The sequence below is a fragment of the Panthera leo genome, chromosome B4 (genome assembly GCF_018350215.1).
Source record: "Panthera leo isolate Ple1 chromosome B4, P.leo_Ple1_pat1.1, whole genome shotgun sequence".
Taxonomy (NCBI): Eukaryota; Metazoa; Chordata; class Mammalia; order Carnivora; family Felidae; genus Panthera; species Panthera leo.
Window position 1 is genome coordinate 82,532,770 of NC_056685.1, and position 19,574 is coordinate 82,552,343.

General features: G+C 44.7%; 2 protein-coding genes across 4 annotated transcripts in view; one reads left to right on the forward strand and one right to left on the reverse strand.

Annotated features, from left to right (window-relative positions):
* Window positions 1–60: 60 nt before the first annotated feature.
* On the reverse strand, window positions 61–14,626 carry GLS2 (glutaminase 2). 3 transcript variants are annotated; one of them, XM_042946885.1, is made up of 18 exons: window positions 14,394–14,626; window positions 9,110–9,209; window positions 8,580–8,701; window positions 7,838–7,967; window positions 7,250–7,329; window positions 7,000–7,163; window positions 6,717–6,775; window positions 5,378–5,410; window positions 5,036–5,094; window positions 4,244–4,310; window positions 4,041–4,091; window positions 3,643–3,819; window positions 2,836–2,967; window positions 2,630–2,722; window positions 2,399–2,460; window positions 1,366–1,442; window positions 867–930; window positions 61–733 (listed from the first exon to the last, which is right to left on the reverse strand). In XM_042946885.1, exons 1-18 carry the CDS (start codon window positions 14,573–14,575, stop codon window positions 577–579), a joined length of 1,809 nt encoding a protein of 602 aa, XP_042802819.1. In that variant the 5' UTR covers window positions 14,576–14,626; the 3' UTR covers window positions 61–576. The 3 variants fall into 3 exon arrangements, with proteins under 3 accessions (XP_042802819.1, XP_042802820.1, XP_042802821.1); XM_042946886.1 differs by lacking the exon at window positions 14,394–14,626 and adding an exon at window positions 14,151–14,263; XM_042946887.1 differs by lacking the exon at window positions 3,643–3,819.
* Window positions 14,627–15,167: 541 nt separating this feature from the next.
* The window catches only part of RBMS2 (RNA binding motif single stranded interacting protein 2), a 93,675-nt gene continuing 89,268 nt past the window's right edge, over window positions 15,168–19,574 (forward strand). The window contains exon 1 of the mRNA XM_042946904.1: window positions 15,168–15,313. The gene's annotated coding sequence lies outside the window, so the exon portion shown is untranslated. The remainder of the gene's footprint in view (window positions 15,314–19,574) is intronic.

Here is a 19,574-nt window from a genome sequence, read left to right on the forward strand (position 1 = left end):
ATGGTGACGCAGCTGGATGCCCCTGTGGGAGAGAGAGAAGGACTGGGCTTAACAATTATAATTTGTGTAATTAAAGTTTATTTGAGCACAAAATACTTTCTCTGTCTAAAAAATTAGCAGTAGCAGCAGTACTTCCTGGCTAAGGAGGGCAGACCTCTCCAGACTATTAAAGTCTGGTGCATAGCTGTCCCACTTCCTTTGTGGATACATACCTGTACATGGTGGCTAGGGCCCCTTTACCAGAGCATCTCTGTCTCTCTCATGATGCTTTTTAAAGAAAGGGAGAGGGGATCTGGGTGAAGACCTGGGATGATTTTGAGTGGGCTAAACCATTAGGCTGTACCTCAAAGAAAGTCAGTCTCCATGGATTGCTCTACTGCATGGGTCCACCAAGGCACTTCTCTATACTCTGTCTGCCAAGGGAATGGGGTATTTTCACTCTCACAGAAAGCAGTAGCCTAAGTCTTGGTCCCCACTGAAGCAGTGCGGCTCTCCATAGCATGTTTGGTGGTTATGGGTTAAGTGTGTGGCCAGTCATGCTATTTCTTGAGCAGGTACTGTATGTGCACCCCATGCTCACACCATGCTCTCTAAGTTCTCCTTGGACAGGGCCTCAGCCGCTGCTTCGGCCTGAGTCTCAGATGGTGTATAGGAGTCCTGGTAATCCTGAAGCAGTTTCACCACCTCCAGGTGGTTGAACTGCACAGCATCATCCAAGGGAATGTTGCCCCACCTGAAAGGAACAAAGCCCATGATCAGGCAAAGAAGACATTGAGAACGCTATGGTTAAATAGTGACTGTGGTGGCTGGAGGGCAGTGGGAGAAAAGCTGCTGCCCAGCCTTCCTTTTACCTTAATCCTACTCACCTGTCCTTAACAAAAGGATTCACTTTGCAAGCCTCAATCAGGAATTTAACAACTTCGATGTGTCCTAGGAATATGGGCAGAAGGAAAATGAGATGGCACAGATCCTGAACCTTTTGGTGTTAACATTAGTATAGACTTTTGGCAGCTGGAGTCTGAACCAAAATGGGAAAGGCCTCTTCCCATTTTGCTCCCTGAAGCACCCAATAATAGTTGGCCTGCAAACTGCAGGGCATCTGGACAAAACCAGTTCCTTCCCTTGTAACCTTAAGGGCATATTCGATAGGGATTACTCTTGTTAGAAAAGAAAGGCTCTTAGGGGGTGCCTGGCTGGCTCAGTCAGTAGAATATGCAACTCTTGATCTCAAGGTTGTGAGTTTAGGCCCATGTTGGGAGTAGTTTACTTTAAAAAAAAAAAAAAAAAAAAATATATATATATATATATATATATATATATATATAAAAAGAAAAGGTCTTCCCCTTTTATTTAACTTTTAGATACCTTCAGCTGCAGCAACATGCAGGGCTGTGCGGGAGTCATAATCTTTCTGTTCCATGTCCATGGCTGACAAGGCAAACCTGAGGGTGGTGGAAAATAGCTAGAGTTACCCAGATCAGCCTAGAATCACTAGTGTCTTTTCTGAAGTGGGGTCAGACTGGATGGATTCCAGAAAAAGTAAAACAGAGCTTATGGTAAGATCTGTAGACTCTGAGTAATCATGTTCTATAACCAGATGAGACTGTTACTCCCGAATCAGACGGGTGTGATGCTTCCAGAAACATCACTGCCTACATGTTTGCTGATGTTGGTGATCTACTTGAGGCAAGGTCCTTAATTACTTCCTAGGATTCTGCTCTTAACACCCAGGTTAATCCTAACAGTGACTACTGTTAATTAAATTCTTATCACATGGCAGTCACTGTACTTAAAATAATCTCCTTAAAAATTTTTTTCTTTAGTGTTTTTATTTTTTTTTTTTATTTTTTTTTTTATAATTTTTTTTTTCAACGTTTTTTATTTATTTTTGGGACAGAGAGAGACAGAGCATGAACGGGGGAGGGGCAGAGAGAGAGGGAGACACAGAATCGGAAACAGGCTCCAGGCTCCGAGCCATCAGCCCAGAGCCTGACGCGGGGCTCGAACTCACGGACCGCGAGATCGTGACCTGGCTGAAGTCGGACGCTTAACCGACTGCGCCACCCAGGCGCCCCTAGTGTTTTTATTTTTGAGAGAGACAGAGCATAAACGGGGGAGGGGCAGAGAGAGGGAGAGACAATCTGAAGCAGGCTCCAGGCTCCGAGCTGTCAGCACAGGGCCTGATGCGGGGCTTGAATTCACAAACTGCAAGATCATGACCTGAATGGAAGTCGGATACTTAACTGACTGAGCCACCCAAGCGCCCCTAAAATAATCTCATTTAAATGCAATCTGTGCTATTTTATCTGGCTCTAAAGCTGAAGCACTTAACTATTTTGCTGTGTTGACTCCTAATGAGATCTCTGACCAGGAGTATTTTAGTGTGTTTATTTAGTACCTTCGAAGAGCTGAGACATCTCCACTATAGGCAGCAAATAATAGGTTCACCACAGTCTTGTTCTGGAAAACAAATTATACCCACCTTAGATTAACTGTGACTTTGAGCTCACCCATGCCCAGCTCTGCCCTGTGACCGTTCTACAAAGATGCTTAGCCAAGGGTATTGCTAAAGCATTATGGAATGTTATATTCTGAAATATTCTTATAAGCCACCTTGGGTTTTCCTTACCCGAACTTCTCCCCCTTCACGCCGTGGGTCTAACTTCCGAGCACAGTGCCTCAGGTTGTCGTAGTTGTGGAAATTGAAGAGAGACACCAACTTCTAGAATCATAAGCCAAAGAGATTGTTTACTTACTCCCTGCACTTCGTAGAAGCTCAAAATTGTTTCATTTACTCATTCAAAAACATTAAGTCCTACATGCAAAGTAACTCACCTGGCAGAAGCTGATGCCCCTGTGGCTGTTCCCTAGCTTGTCCAGTGGAGGTGACAGACACATCATTCCCATGACATTGGGTACTACTAGGAGGATGGCTCCTGACACAGCTGACTTGGCTGGCAGGCCCACCTTGGGGACAAAGTTGAAACTGAGGATAAGCTAGAGGTGCCCCCAGGTCCAGATGAATAAGTTAGTCTATCCCAAATGACTGCATAGGCAAAGCCACATCCATCTCAACCTTTTGGCTTGTTAATTAGCTTCTTTTCTTACTAATCTCCTGCCCTCTCTCCCTTAAATTAATGGCTTCAGTAAGGAAATATTTGTTGAGTGTCTATGCTGTGCCTGATGCTGCCCTAGAACTAGGACAGTATCATTTGACTTCATTCTGGTGGTAGGAGATACATCATCAACAGAGAAAAATAACCACAGCTTGTGGGAAAACACAGGAGAAATGAAGTAGGGTGCAGGGATAGAGAATGAAGTGGGAGGGGGGCCTACTGGAGACAGGATGGTCAGAAAAGCCTCTCTGAGGAAGTGGCATCTAAACTGAGACCTAGAGAAGTGCCAGGCACGTGAAGAGCAGCAGAAGAGTGGCTTAGAAGCTGCAGCATCATGTATTGATGTGTTTGAGGGATTTGGTGTGTTTGACAAACTCCCCTAAGGATTCTCAGCCTAACTGCCTGGCTGGAAGCTACTGAATGATAGGCGGGAACAAGCTTCCATCCTCAACTTTGAGAGACTCCGTGTCCTCATGTCTCGGCTCTGGACTGGTGGCAAATGGATGGCAGGGCCAGCAGCACTCACATGGAAGGCAAACTGGCCTGAGAAGTCGTACATGCCGCAGGAGTGCATGAGGCTGAGGGTGTTGCGCACTGCTTCAGCGCTCAGCACGCTCTCTCCTGTGATGGGGCAGATCCCGCCATTGGCCAGGGTGGCTGCCATGACACTGCCTGACTCACAGGTCACCTCCACGGAGCACAGCTATGGAGACAAGGCAGAGGTGAGGGTGCAGTGTGGATGTGAACACTGTGCTCTTGGGTCTAGAGCAATGTTCTGGGCATCCTGATCTTTCAAAAAGTTCCCCTGGTGTTTCTGAAGGACACCAGAACCACTGAAAAGGAGCATCCCTCTTGTGGGTGAGAGGAAGGATGGCAGTCTGTCCTGTTCCTTTGGCCCGGAGCTAAACAGAAGTGTTTCCTCACCTGGAAATAGAGATCAAGGGCAGCCATCATGTCCACCCCCTTAGGAAAGCACTGTAAGAAAGAAGAAGGGAGAGCATTTCTTTTCAGGCCATCAGCAGATCCTGTCACATTGCCAGGATCTCAAGCAAAGTCCCCAGCCCCAGTTGCCCTTCCACCAGCTGCAGAATTCCCGGGGACTTTCTATACCGGCCTCTCCCAATTACCTTCTTTTCCTTTAGATAGTAGCCAATGGCATAATTCCGATCCCCTGTTTCCTTCTCTGACTGGAATCTGAAGCAAACACTGAATTTAGTACTTGATGTTTGAGGGTGGGTGTAAGGAGAGGGGAAAAATACCTTCCTTGAGAGAGATAGAACTAGATCACACATGTCAAACTAAAGCAGCCCCTGTATAAATTCTCACAGTAATACTGGAGGAAACTTCTGACCCTGAGGAAACACTGGGCAAAACTTTATTGTAAAGCATAAAAAAACAAACCAAACCCAAAATGGGTCATCTAGTTTGGGAAAACTGATGAGCATTTTAGCCGTGAGGGACTCGTCAAGAAAGGGTTTAAGAATAAGCCCTCATACTGCCTCTCTTAAGTACTAAGTAGAAATGGAGGGATGCCTGGGTGGCTCAGTTGGTTAAGTGTCAGACTCTTGATTTTGGCTGAGGTCATGATCTCATGGTTCATGGATTCAAGCCCCACGTCTGGCTCTGTACTGACAGTGCAGAGCCTGCCTGGATTCTCTCTCTCTTCTCTGCCCCTCTCCTGTTCACGCTTGTGCACACACGCACCCTCTCAAAATAAAAACTTAAAAAAAGAAATGGAACAAGTTTTTTTTACAAAGTAAACATGTCAATGAAGGGACTCTGAGGAAGCTATGTGGCCAAAATTCCCCTGGATTTCTTGCTCTTAAGATTTATCACCACCCCCACCTTCTCTATCACACACATGCACACACAAACACACCCCACAATGTATTCATCCAATCCTATGAACAGAGCCTTACGTAGCATTGCTGAAACCCATGTATTCGTTCCCAGCCATTTTGTTCAGATACTGTAACACCTAAAAGAGAAAAAGGAGCATGGAAGGCACCACATGAAAGAGAACCTCTACTAAACACACACTAGCCTGCCTAACTTTTTTGAACTCCTCAGTCCTTATCATAGCAGGGACTCAAGAGGCTTTTTCCCTCTGAGGCCACAGATCCCCACACCTCTGGAAATAAAGCTTCTAGTATGGGCTGGTGCATTATCAAAGTGGGGTTAGAGCCACGCACTGGGACACTTGGAAAGGATAACATGCCATCGAGAAAAGCAGCCAGGAGCTGAGTAGCAAGGGAACTTACAAAATCAAACTTCTCTGCTTTGTTACAGTCCATCTGCAAAGAGAGAGAGAGAGAGAGAGAGAGAGAGAGAGAGAGATCGATCGATCAGCATTCCAAGCCTAGGAGGATGACAGGAGTGCCAGGAGGACCTAGTGGAGTTAATGTCTTAGACTGGTTTTGCTAGTGACTTTTTTTTTTTTTTTTTTACAACTGAGTCTTTTTGTATACCTGCATATCATATCCAATGATCTTAAAAACCAAGCCATTTAGATTTTAGTATCAAGTAATGAGTACAAATAACCTCACCCCATCTGTGAGTTTTACCCATCCCTGAGCCTCACTTCCATTTCCATTCTCAATCCCAGCCCTCATCTGACTCTCACTTTCCTTCTCCTGATTCCAGTCCTGTCCCCAAGCCCCATTCCTATTCCTGATCCCCATCCTCATCCCTTATGGCCCAAGCTAGAACCATACTCTATCCCTATCCCTGACTCCCATAGCTATCTCCAACTGGAGTGACAGGAATGGGATCAGGAGGGGTGTTGCATTTAATACTCAATTACATCAATTATATTGATAACTGAAATAAAGCTGAAGATTTTAGCCGAGTGTCAGGTCCAATAGGCCCACTTAGATGGGAATGGAATGAGGCAGGTGCCAGTTACAGGGCTGTAGACAGAGCTATCCCGGGGCAAGGGGAGAGCCTGAGCCTGGTCTGGTCTCCCATTCCACCCCCACCACACTCCATTGCTTCCTGTACATGTCAACTATAGTGTCAACACCATAGGGACTCTGACACCTGAGTCCCAGGGGGGAGGGTTCCTAACACCACCTTCCCCAGGAGGGGCTGTGATTGGCTCTGGAGTGTTGCGGCCCACACTGTTCTCAGGTTCTTGCTCAAGCCCTGGGAGACCTACAGCTGACAGACCAGCCTGATACCCTTGCTCAAGGCCAACTCACAGTTTCAGGTGACGTGAATAGCTGCCCTGGCCTGGCCATTCACCCTTCTTTCTGTGTCCCTCACCCAGAAGTGGCCAATCAGTACCCAACGGTGCTGTCCTCCCCCTGTGTCTGGCATTTGGCCCTTGGTCCTAGGCAGGGGTCAAGACCTGAAGACCTGCTCACTTCTCTAAGGGCCAGGAAGCTCTGGGCTCCAGACTCAGGGTTGGGGGCAGAGGTACAGCTCCTTTTACTAACATCTTCGACATATGTGGGTCCTTGCTGTGCCCTCACTACTTCCTGGGGACCCTCATAGGAACCAAGGCCCAGCAGTCTCCTGGAGAACTGGGCAGATATGTGGGATATAGGAACAAGGGGGTTTAGAGAACAGTACCTTCCAGATGGCTAGGATGGCACTGACCTTGATCAGGGAGCTCACAACAATGGCACCAGCATTGACCATGGGGTTATGGGGGATTCCTGGAGAAATACAAACCACCCAGAGTTTTATTAGCTGCTGAGCAAAGCCTCCTTTACAGCCAGCCCACTCTGCAGGCTAGACAAGAAAAATTTCTTTGCTGGGGAGGATGAAATGACAGAGCTAATCAGCAAAGTCAGAGAAATAAACAAACAAGGCTGGAGGGATAGGTGGGAATAAGAAGAGGGACATCTATGAGTCTGGCCTGAGCCCTGGTAGTGCTCACCTTCCTCATTGAGAGAGAGCTTGTTGTAACGTAGGCCACTGGGCTCCTTGCCCACAAACTTGTGCACATAGTCAGTGCCTAGGGTGCTTATGGAGATGGCATAGGTGAGGGGCTTCACACAAGACTGCAGGCAGAAGGGGATCTTTGTGTGGCCCACGGAGTGCCTGGGGGCAGATAGGTGCCATGAAAGGGATCAGTCTATGTTCTGCACCCGTGCTCTGCCTCCCCTTCCTCTCACCCAGCATCTTACCGCTGACCATCCACAGTGCACAGGGAGACACCCCACAGGTCTGGATTGGATTTGGCCAGCTGAGGGATGTAGGCCGCCACCTGGGCATGAGTGGGGAGACAAAACAGACAGAATGGAGATATGGATGTAGAGGGGGAACAGAGATAATCAGAGTCAGGATAAAGGTGAAAATTCTGTCTTCTGAAGGGCAATAGGGTTCCCTCCTGCCTGTTGTTCTCGGGGACACCCAAGCCTTAAGTCCAAGAAGGCCTTAGCTTTCTGTAGCTCTATTCCTATAGAGATGGCAGTAAAGCCTACGGAAAGTAAAAAGAGGAAAATTCTGGGTTTTGGTTCTCAGGCTCAATTACCCTATAGGTCTCTTTCAAAGTTTGATTGAATCCTTTATGCCACTTGTCCCCTAAGAAACTTCAGATTCCTTCACCTGCTCTAGAAATCACATGTATAGAAATACATAAAGCATTTGTCCCCATTTTTAGAGGTTCTGCTTCTTATCTCTCATCCATGGATTCCCAGCCCCAAGAAATTTCCAAGAAGCAAGGTATATCTGGCCCAGAGCCCTTGCCCCTCCCTTAGTCCCCTGGCCCTCACTTTGCCTCCAGTGAGCTCTTTGGCATCCTCAAAGATGCGATCCACATGGCTCGTGAACTCCTCAAAATCAGGAATGACAAACTTCTTTCGGAATGCCTGGGTCAGGAGCACAATGTTGCTGCTCACACACCTGGATCCCAGACACGATTGGGTTAGGGGGCTGGAGAGATGCAGCTGTGACTCACTCTGGAGCCATGGAAGTTGGGAATAAAGAAGGCGTGAGTGGTCATGAGGTTTGGGACCAACAGCTCTATAACCTTTGGCATGTCACTTTATCTTTCTGGGTCTTAAGTTTCTTTTGCCCCTAAAATGAGGGGTTGTTGTAATGATGTGGAAAGATACCCCAAGACAGTGTCTTGGGATATAAGAAAAAAATACCCATATAATATGTATAGTGGGCCATCTTTATATTTTAAGAATCCTAAGTCATATAAGTATATTTATATATATTCCTGTATGTATGTAAATGCATAGGACGTTATCTAGAAGATACCCACTAATCTGTTAACAATGTTTACTTCTGGGAAAGGGGACTGGGATTGGGGAGAGAGGGAAAGGAGAACATGTATTTCTATATTGTTTGAACTTATTATAATGAGTATATGCATGTTCATATGTTACTTGTGTAATAAGTAATAAAATGAAGGGTCAAACTATCCAATCCCCAAGAGCCCTCCCTGCCATTATAGTCTATGTCCACATCAGTTTTGAGAGTGGGTGCCCTTGTCTCTGGGGCCCTCACTTTTGGAAGAGATCTCGGTCCAAGAGGCCACCACTGCTGGACTCTCGAACCATGCGGCGCATCTGGCTCATGCAGTCCCGAAGCCGGGGATCTGATGTCTGCAGTCCAGTGGCCTTCAGTGCCTTTAGGGGAAAGAAGAAGCCTGGTAAGGTCAACTACAAGGACAGCAATGCAATCCTAATATTCTTTCCCAATGGATAACAACTAGCTCAATCCCAACTACTGTAATAGGTGGAACAAATGGGTTTGCAGACTAAGAAAGGAGAGAATTGTGCAGCTATGGAGACTGATAAAGGTTTCCTGCCCTTTTTTATCAAGGAAGCTGGTTCCTGAACCCTTGGGGTCAAAGTCTCAAACCAAGAAGAATGGCTGAGTCAGAGGGTTTCATCTTCCTACCCTGGTCCAGAGACTGGATTGCCTTATGAATCTAGACATCTACTACCATATTGCTACCATGGCCCGTTAGCCATCCCCCCACTTCCCAGAGATCCTGAAGATTCAGTGTTCTGAGCAGGTAGAGAGGAACTTACAGTAGTGAACTTGTGGATAGGGATTCGTTCCTGTCCCTCAGCAATAGTGTAGAAGAGCAGATCACCCAGGCGCGACAGCATGCCACTCTCTGATGAATCACTGTTTGGGGGCAGAGATAGGGGAGGAGGATAGGAACGTGAGAACTGCTCCCTGCTTCTCCTCCTAGAACATGGCCTTATAAGTAGATAGGTGTCCTCACTCTATGCCTCCTCCCTGAACCAGCTGATCCAGCCCTATAATTCCAACTTTCACATCTGTCCTGAGAAGTCAAATCTTACTGTCTAGATTTCTTTTGTTCCTAACCTTCAGACCTTTATTTCTAGCTGCTTTCTAGACATTTCCATTTCTAGATGTCCCATAGGGAACTGCCAAACTCAAAATGTCCAAGTGTCCAAATGTCATTTCCCCTCCCTCCCTCTGCTCCTCTTCTGTGCTTCCCATTTGGGTTAATAGCCGTATCACTCACCCAGGTGCCAACCCAGAAATGTGGAATCATTTGGATAATTCCCATACCTTACATCCATGTTCAGTTGGTAACCCACACTATGTCTCTCAAATCCACCCTGTTTTCTTCCTTTGTGCCAGCACGGCACAGTATAAAGAACAAGAGTTTGCCCCTTAATAGCTGTGTGACCTTAATATAGATAGGAAATCAGGTTATTTAATAATGCTGAACATGCTTCCTCATCTGTAAAATAAGGGTAGTAATGTCTGCTTTACATGGATGAAGTAGGCTTAATTAACAAAACATTTAGTGGAAAATGGTCTTTTATAAAGTAAATGCTCAGTAAACCATGCTTCATCATCAGCTCCATATTGTCTGTTCCCTAACTGCTATCACCCTCCCTTGACTTCCAACCCATCTTCCACAATGTGCCAGTTAACTTTCTAAAAGTCAAATATCACTTCTCTACTCAAAAACCTTTGATAGCTCTCCAGTGCCTACACATAAGTTATTTCTTGGTATGGCATTCAAGGCTCTTAAAACCTACCAACATTCTTTTTCTATTCTCCACCATGTCCCAACACTTCAGTTACGCCAGATAACAGGTAGGTCCTTGTGGACCAGATATGGTTAGGCTTCCTGGCCTTTGCTTATGCTGCAGCTTCTGCATGGAATTACCTTTTTATCCCTTCACTTGGAAAAGTCCTGCTCATCCTTCAAGGTCCAGATCAAATGTTACTAATTCTATAAAGGCTTCCTCAAACCTCCCAATATTGTTTATGCTGCTGGTATGACACAACACACCATCTTACTGACAGAAGACTCCCTTGCTCCACTGTTAGAGGTGTGTGTGTGTGTGTGTGTGTGTGTGTGTGTGTGTGTTTGGCATCAACATTCTTTATTTTTACTAAATTAGAAGTACAGGAGTGCCTGGGTGGCTCAGTTGGTTAAGCATCCGACTCTTGATCTTAGCTCAGGTCTTTATCTCAGGGTTACGAGTTCAAGCCCCATGTTGGGCTCTACACCCAGCATGGAGCCTATAAAAAAAAAAAAAGAAGTACATTGCAAAATCGTAAACAGGTATGGTAATATTTTGGATTACAGATTAAATTCAAAATAAAAAGATGTAGGGGTACCTGGGTGGCTCACTGGTTAAGTGTCCAACTTTGGCTCAGGTCATGATCTCACAGTTCATGAGTTTGAGCCCCACGTGGGTCTCTCTGCTGTCAGTGAGGAGCCTGCTTCAGATCCTCTCTCCCCTTCTCTCTGCCCTTGCCCCACCCTCATGCACTCTCTTTCTCAAAAAAATAAATAAATAAATAAAATAAAATAAAATAAAATAAAATAAAATAAAAATAAAGTGATGTAAAATTTTTTAAAAATATTTTAAGTAGTCTCTACACCCAACGTGGGGCTCGAACTCACAACCTCAAGATCAAGAGGTGCATGCTCCACTGACTGAGCCAACCAGGTGCCCCAAGATGTAAAAATTTCTAATTCCAATTTTTCTGATTTGAAATTAGAAAACACCTTTAAAAAAAAAATCTCCTACCCCCCCTTACCCATTTTGCACATCCTACCATCCCCTCCCTCCAGGTCTTTGTGTTTTGGATACCTATGTCTTCCTAACATTGAGCGAAGTCCCTAGCCCACAGTGGGTCTTCAATAAAGAATTACCAAGTTACGTTTCTAGGAAGGTCCCTATTGCCCAAAATATCTCTCTTGCTGGCTTATAATGCTTAACATTCCAGGTATTAAAAACTTCTTGGTCTTCAAGAGTTCTATTAATATGTTAACAGATTTAGAGAAATTATTTTATCAGATCATTCCAAATATGACAGCTATTTGAGATTAAGACCCTTTAATCTCTTTGATCCAACAATTTGACTTCCAGGTATTTATCTCGTAAGTGTACTTACATACCTACAAAATAACATATTCCCATTTATTGCATTGTTAGTAATAGTAGTACTAGAAACAATGTAAATGTGCATCAACAGGGAACTGCTTAAATTATGGTACATTCATGTAATGGAATATTATGCAGTATAAAAAAGAAGAGATGAGAGAATTCTTTAAGTACTGATATGGAATGATCCCTAACATGTCATATTAACTAAAATAAGCCATCTGTAAAACAGTGTTCATAGTATGGTACTATTTATGTTTAAAAGGAAAAAGTATATTTGCCTTTACAAGCACAAAATATTTCTGGAAGGATATATATGAAACTTGTTAAAAAATAAAAAGAAACCTGTAAGCCTGATTTACCTTCCTCTAGGGTGATGAAGCAAGTGCTGGGCAAAAGGAGTGGGAGGGATACTTCCCACTATATATCTTTTTGCATATTTTGAGCCATATGAATATGTATATATTATTTATTGAATATGGACATATTATCTATTGAAACAAGGCATTAAAACATTAAAAGTCTCTCAAGAAGCTTGGCATAGACCAGGCATGTATGTGTTTAGGGTCAGGGGTCAGAAAGAATACCAGGAGAGGGGTGTTTTCTTGTTTCTGAGGAAATCCAACTGTCACAATGAGGCTAGTGCCTATAAGGAGGACAGAGTCCATCTGGTGATAGAAGGGAGGAGGAAAAAGCTATATGAGGAATAACGCAAGAAGGAAATTATGTAGGAACATTTAGAGGGCAAGTCTCTGTGCCTGGAAGCTGAGGGAAGACAGGAAATAATGCCATACCACTGAAGTATAACAAGCCTTAAGAAAATTGCAAACCCTTTGGCCCAGATAAGGATTGATCTATGATATAATGTTGAGGGGCGAAAAAGCAAGGTGCAGAACAATGTGTATACCATGATACCATTTTCATAAAAAAGAAAGGAAAAAAATATCAACATGTATTTGCTGATATATGCATACAATATCTTTAGAAGGTTACACAAGATATCGATGACAGGTGTCCCTGGGGAGCAAAATTTCCTAGGAATTTACTCTAAGAAATAATTGAACTGGTTCACAAGAATATGTAGTAACCAGATTGAAGACTGGTTAAATAAATTATGATACCTCACACAATGGAATCTTAAAATGGCTAAATAGCAGCCACTAAAATGACAAGAATATCACACACATACACATTCAATGGTATTAAAAGCTGTTTATAAATGAAAAAGGTTACCAAGGAATATGAAGACTGTAATCCTATTTTTGTTAAAATTTTATATATACATATATAGGGTATGTATGGATATACATCACAACATTAATGGTTACCTCTAATTTGGGATCTTTATTTTCTTGATACTCTATCTTATTTTTCTTTTATAATCAGGAATAACAAAGCTAAATATTAAAAAAACAAACAAGAACCTGAGTACCAGGGCATTTTTTCTGCCTTCCTTCTCCCCCACTCCCCAAACACAAGAAACCCTCCCCATCATGGTGTCACAGTCCAGAGCCAATCCCCCTCCAGTGCTCTCAATTCCTTTTGCTCAAGGGAGAACCAGATCAAGGCTCCTACTAAGAATTCCCTGGGAGCAAAGGCAGCCATAGGCAGGAGGATCAAGGCTCCCCAAACACTTCCATCACCAGACACCACTGGGTAAGGAAGTATGTGTAGAAGGAACCAGGGATACTACTTGCTTCCCAGGAGGTTTAAAGGTGAGGGAGATTAAGGCTTTGCTCTGTCCCACCATTTCTCCCATGGTGATTATTTGGGGAAAGTTGGAATGGAGAGTAGAATGAGACAGAGAGAGGGCTTATTCTTTAAAATTTAAATGTTCCATGTTTCCTTGAGAAGCAGCTGATGGAAAAGGACAGCCTAATAATTAATGATAAATAAATCATACCTTACTGGTCTGTTACCTGTCAGGACAGGAGCTCCAGTGGTGGTGAGGCAGTGCTGTGTCTATCTGGCTACTTTAATTATGATATGCATGTCTTTCTGAATGTCATCAGTACATGTCAATGACAGGAGAGATGGTCCATTTTCTGTTTCTGCTATGATAGTGCAGGGACTACTTGGACAGTGTCTATGTTGGCTGCTGGAAAGGACAAAATTCCCTGCTCAGCTCCGTCTGTGTCTCGGAGAAAAGAGGCTCAGCCACCAAGTTCTCCTGGGTGGAGGAGAGAGGTGCAGCCTCTGGGGCAGAATAATAAATAGCCCAAGGGATGAGAACCCTTCAAATCAGGGAGCCTGAGCAGCACAAATAACGGCTGACTGGTTCTGGTTTGGGAAATCTGAGCCTTATAATTTTTTACCCAATTATAACGATTTTCCTCATTTAACAACCAACTGGAAAACCACCCTCATTCTACAGATTAGGAGCCCCGATAACGCACACATCCAACACATATGCAAACGACACACCACGTACCTGCGCACTAATACACGCGCATCACACATTACACGCTGAGGACATGCCAAAACACAGACACACCATACAGATGGCCAGACACAAGTACTCCAAGACTCGAGGAGGAGGCTGTTCCATACCCACTCATCCCCTAAAATACATCCGAGGACCTAGGAGAGGGAAGGTGAGGATGCGCGGTGCGCACACGGCCCTGCACTCAGACACGTGCACCAACCAACACGCCGCGCTTGTCTGCGTTCCCAGTTAAGTACGCACCTTGGACAGGCACCATCCCGAGGACCGACCTGCCCAAACGCCCTCCCGGGCGGACGGCATGTTACCGCCCGAGCGCGGCGGACCCAAAACCCCAGATCTAAAAGAAAAGGCATCGCAGGCTAGTGAGCGAGAAGAGAAGGGGAGATGAGGTGCGCTCTCGGGGTAAGGGTACTCCGAGCTGGCGACAACGACAGTGGGAGTGGGAGCGAGCCTGTTCCCCTGCCCCTGTCCCGCAAGCCTTACTGATCCCGGTGCTGCGGCTGGTGGCTGTGCGGCGTCTCTCTGCCCAGCGCCGCGGCCTCACTGAGGTGGTGCCGGACGCCCCCGCCAAGAAGAGGGCTCCGGCTCAGGTGACCCCAGCCTCCCAGCCAGCAGTGACTGCCGGCCCCGCTCAGCGCATTCTGCAGAGCCCTCATAGAGCGCATCCCCCCAGCGCGCCGCCCGCTCTGCCCGAGCGACCTAGGAGTCTGAGCCGTGGCTGGAGGGAGGGGCGGAGGAATCGCGAACGCCGCGAGGTGGAAGGAGCTCTATGTTGGAGTGCGGCGTTCGGGCTGTGGAGGGGAGGAGGGGCCCAGTGGGTGGGGTTGGAGCAGGAGGAGGGGCCCTAAATGTCTCCGGGTCTCTAAATGTCTCCGGCCCCTACCAGGTGCACTCAAGCCCCACCTAGAGAGGGGATGGGCGAGGAGTGCAAAGTATCTAAGGAGAGAAAGCTGCGGAGGATATTTAGCGGGTGGAACCAGAGAGCCGTGCCCGAAGTTGGGATGGACAATGCCCAGGTCCAATCATTGGGGAAGCAAAGACCTTGGGGGCGGAGAAAAGATGAAGTTACCCAATTGAGAGCAAGGCAGTGGGTCGTCCGCAAAAGCCTTGCGGATTCTTTAGTGCCTCGACACCCTGCGGCAGCCTGGCGTACAGACGTTGAGGGCGGGAAAGCAGAGGCTTGGCGATTTGCGAAGCTCCCGGAGGACGCGGTGGCTTCAGAACCATGGAATTCTCGGAGAGAGAGGAGAGCGGTACCTCTCTGCACTCAGATAAGAGTGAGCCCTTTTCAAGAGGCCACCTAGTGACCTTCAACATTCCAAGGCCGGAACAGGCCACGGTAACCCGCCGCGTAGACCGGCACGGAGGTCCAATGAACGCGTGGTCTCCGGCACGCGGTATTGGTGAGTGAGGAGTCAGATGGCCGGAAAATACCCTGACCAGAAACAGCCCCTGGGCACTTTAGGGAGTTCCTGAGGTGGTGAAGAGGTCAACCTGGTGGTTATTAGATTGCCTACGTTCACGTGCTATCTCTACCAATTATTTGGTGGCTGTATAGGGCTTGCCTGTTCTCGATAGAGCCTTTATACATTTTATAAGCCGTTTAGTGCTCCCAAAATTTTAGTTATTTGAACTACCACACCCTGTATTCCTCACGTAAAAGAAGTGATATAGAAAAGTAGTGGGTTTTTTTCCTAAAGATTTTATTTTTGAGTAATCCCTGCATTCAACATGGAGCTCGAACTTAAAGCCCCAAGATCAAGATTCACACGCTCCACAGACTGAGCCGACCAGGCGCCCCTAGGAGACGAATTTTGAAAGCTAAACACATTCAGGAATTTTATCATTTGCAATTAGGAAAACACTCGTCTGTATCTTCACAGTGCCTAACATAGTATCTATATTGAGTAGAAACTCATGTAAATATTAGGTATCATCTAATGCTTGTGGTGTGCCAGCTATTTTATATAGTCCATCTCTCCCTCTTACCAGAGACCTACAAAGTAGTTATTATTAGTCCCATTTTGAAGATGAGGAAACTAAGACTCGGAAATAGGGCTTCTTTGAATAAGGTAACCCAGTTGTTATCTAATACCAGAGCTAAGAATAGGACTCAAATCTCTGACTACAAGGCTTTCTCCATCAATGCAGCTCTTCCCAAAATTAACTGTTGACTCAAATTATCTCAGGAAATGACACCATCCCTAAAGGAAGCATTTTATGTGGAAGCATTATGATACAGTACTGGGAGTTGTCTAAGGTTGGCTGTATCACAAACTATCACCTTTTTTTTTTTTTTTTTAAGATTTTAATTTTTTTTGTTTGTTTTTTAAGTAATCTCTACTCCCAATGTGGGGGTTCTATCTTACAACCCCGAGATCAAAAGTTGCACACTCTACCGTCACTTTACAGTTTTGGATTAGCGTGAACATCAGGTGTAACTGTGGGAGACAAAATATCAAAACCATATTCTGGTGTGTTTTGTTTTGTGAGAAGGCAGTTCTCCTTTGCGTTGGTTAGGGCTGGAGGATTTATTTGGTTTGAAACCAGATAGAGTGACTTTTGTTTTTGTTTTTCCCTCCTGCAGTCATTCCCTATCTGCCCTGTCTCACCTATTCAGACTCTCTCTAATTGAGGAACCCAGGCTTGCCCTGGGCTGCCTCCTGCATGGCTTCGTCCATGACTTTAAGAAAGTTCTAGTAGTATAAACTAGAGCTAACATTAGTTTTTCCAAATGTAACAGGCTAATCTTATCCTTGTTTGACTCAGGAATGTTATTTCTTTGAAGCTTTTTAAGCCGTCGAGAGAAAGGTACCATATGTTAGGGATTTCTAAACATTACCTAGAAGTCATTTGCTTCCTTTTATTTCCTACCCCTGCTTTTATGAATTAGCCTTAATTGTAATCAGTGAGCGATGAGTTCCCCACTCTTCTTTCTTTCCAGTTGTCTCTGATAAGAGGAACTGGTTGGTCAGTGAATAAAATCTGCCTGTAGAAGGGGAGGTTCTTTGCTTGGAGAACTAGCCCCTAGCTGCCCTTTGACTTTTGCAGTGACTCTTCTTCCACTACAATATTGCTGCCTTTGCATGAGGAAGGAGCATGAACGAGTGAGTTGGGAGGCTCACAGTTTTGTGTAAAGTATAAAATATTCAAGAAGAACAAGCTTGTCATCCCAGGTAATTAAAGCTTGGCAGTGTCCGGTCCTTTTTTTGTTTGTTTCAAATTTGAAAAGGACCCACCTAGTTAAATCTGTGCAAAAGTATTAGACAACTGTGACATGGCCAGCTAGAAATGAGTTTTTAATAAGTTAAAGAAATCTCTGTCATGTCTAATAGTAGGTTTTTAGGTCAGCCCTGGTTGTGCCAGAGTTTTGTGGTATATGAGGGAGGATTGGTCTTAATGATTTTGAAACCTAAATCAGAAAAGCTAAATCCTCTGGGACAAAATTGGAAACTTGGTGTTTAAGAAATGCTTATTATGATTTAGAGATTCTCATTTGTTCTCTTTAGATTGTAGCTAGAATGTTGATTAGTGCAAGTGACAGATTATTTCACCTTAAGTTTTTTTTCATTAATTTTTGTTCTGCTAATGTTACTATTGGTGCACATGCCTTCCTGCCTTCGTTTCTCCATTTGCAAAAGATAATCTTGTATAATTATATAAGTACTAGGAGCTCTGACATAGTCATCTTCCATTCATTCAGTGAGTATTTATTCATTGGCCTATGGTGTGCCAGGCCTGGATCTAGGGAATCCAGAAATTAAGCAAAAACACCAGTTTCTGACTATTGGAAGAAATGAGAACGCAGTGTTTAAAATTAAGAAAAATGCCAAGACGAGAGATGTAGAAGGAAGTATAAACAAGAGGCCCCTGGGGCCCCTGGGTGGCTCAGTTGGTTAAGTGTCCAACTTTGGCTGAGGTCATGATCTCATGGTTTGTGAGTTCAAGCCCCACATCGAATTTTCTGCTGTAAGTGTGGAGCTTGCTTGGGATCCTCTGCCCGCCCCCCTCTCTCTCCCTCCCTCCCTCACTCTCTCTCAAAAATAAATAAACATTAAAAAAAGGGGGGAGGCACCTAACCAGGGTCAGGTAAAAGGTAGCTGAGATAAAGGGGAAGGAACCTCAAGAAATGTTGGGTGATGGGAGCCAACTCTTAAAGGATGAGAAGTGTTTCCCTGGATGGAGATGAGGAAAAAGGTATTCTAGACAGAGCTCTTCCATAACATAGCATGAGAGGAACATTTGAGGGACTCTAGGTCAGTTGGTTGGAGTGAAAGTTTGGTTGGGTGTGAGAATGTGTGGATCAGTGAAGTTGAGTATATAGGTGGGGTCTCATCATAAACCGTAAGTATGTATGTACGTATCTGAGTAGGCTCCATGCCCAACATGGGGCTTGAAGGATCTCCTCTATTGACTGAGCCAGCCAGGCACCCCTGCATTATGAAGAGTTAAACACTATGATAAGAATATTTACATCCCAAAGGCAATTCCTTGTTAACCTTCTTCTTCTTTTTAAATTTAATTTAATTTAATTTTTTAATTTACATCCATGTTAGCATATAGTGCAACAATGATTTCAGGAGATCCCATAATGCCCCATCCCCCCTCCCACAACCCCCCCCCCCGTAACCCTCTGTTTGTTGTCCATATTTAAGTCTCTTACGTTTTGTCCCCCTCCCTGTTTTTATATTATTTTTGCTTCCCTTCCTATGTGTTCATCTGTTCTGTGTCTTAAAGTCCTCATATGAGTGAAATCATATGATATTTGTCTTTCTCTAATTTCGCTTGCACAATACCCTTCAGTTCCATCCACGTAGTTGCAAATGGCAAGATTTCATTCTTTTTGGGGCGCCTGGGTGGCGCAGTCGGTTAAGCGTCCGACTTCAGCCAGGTCACGATCTCGCGGTCTGTGAGTTCGAGCCCCGCGTCAGGCTCTGGGCTGATGGCTTGGAGACTGGAGCCTGTTTCTGATTCTGTGTCTCCCTCTCTCTCTGCCCCATCCCCGTTCATGCTATGTCTCTCTCTGTCCCAAAAATAAATAAAAAACGTTGAAAAAAAATAAAAAAAAAAAAAGATTTCATTCTTTTTGATTGCCGAGTAATACTCCATTGTGTATATATACCACATCTTCTTTATCAATTCACCCATCAATGGACATTTGGGCTCTTTCTATACTTTGGCTATTGTTGATAGTGCTGCTATAAACATTGGGGTGCATATGCCCCTTCGAAATAGCATACCTGTATCCCTTAGATAAATACCTAGTAGTGCAATTGCTGGGTTGTAGGGTAGTTCTATTTTTAGTTTTTTGAGGAACCTCCATACTGTTTTCCAGAGTGGCTGCGCCAGTTTGCATTCCCACTAGCAGTGTAAAAGAGATCCTCTTTCTCTGCATCTTCACCAACATGTTTTTGCCTGAGTTGTGAATGTTAGCCATTCTGACAAGTGTAAGGTGGTATCTCATTGTGGTTTTGATCTGTATTTCCTGATGATGAGAGAAGTTGAGCATTTTTTCATGTGTTGGTTGGCCATCTGGATGTCTTTGGAGAAGTGCCTATTCATGTCTTTTGCCCATTTTTTCACTGGATTATTTGTTTTTTGGGTGTTGAGTTTGATAAGTTGTTTATAGATTTTATACTAACCCTTTATCTGGTATGTCGTTCG

Excerpts from the sequence above, each read along its gene's own strand:
- GLS2 (XM_042946885.1), bottom strand. The coding sequence starts at position 14,575 with ATGCGCTCTATGAGGGCTCTGCAGAATGCGCTGAGCGGGGCCGGCAGT. Across the intron at positions 4,311-5,035 it reads ATGGGTTTCAGCAATGCTAC|ATTCCAGTCAGAGAAGGAAA; the intron begins GTAAGGCTCTGT and ends TGTTTGCTTCAG. Across the intron at positions 1,443-2,398 it reads GATGTCTCAGCTCTTCGAAG|GTTTGCCTTGTCAGCCATGG; the intron begins GTACTAAATAAA and ends CACCACCCTCAG.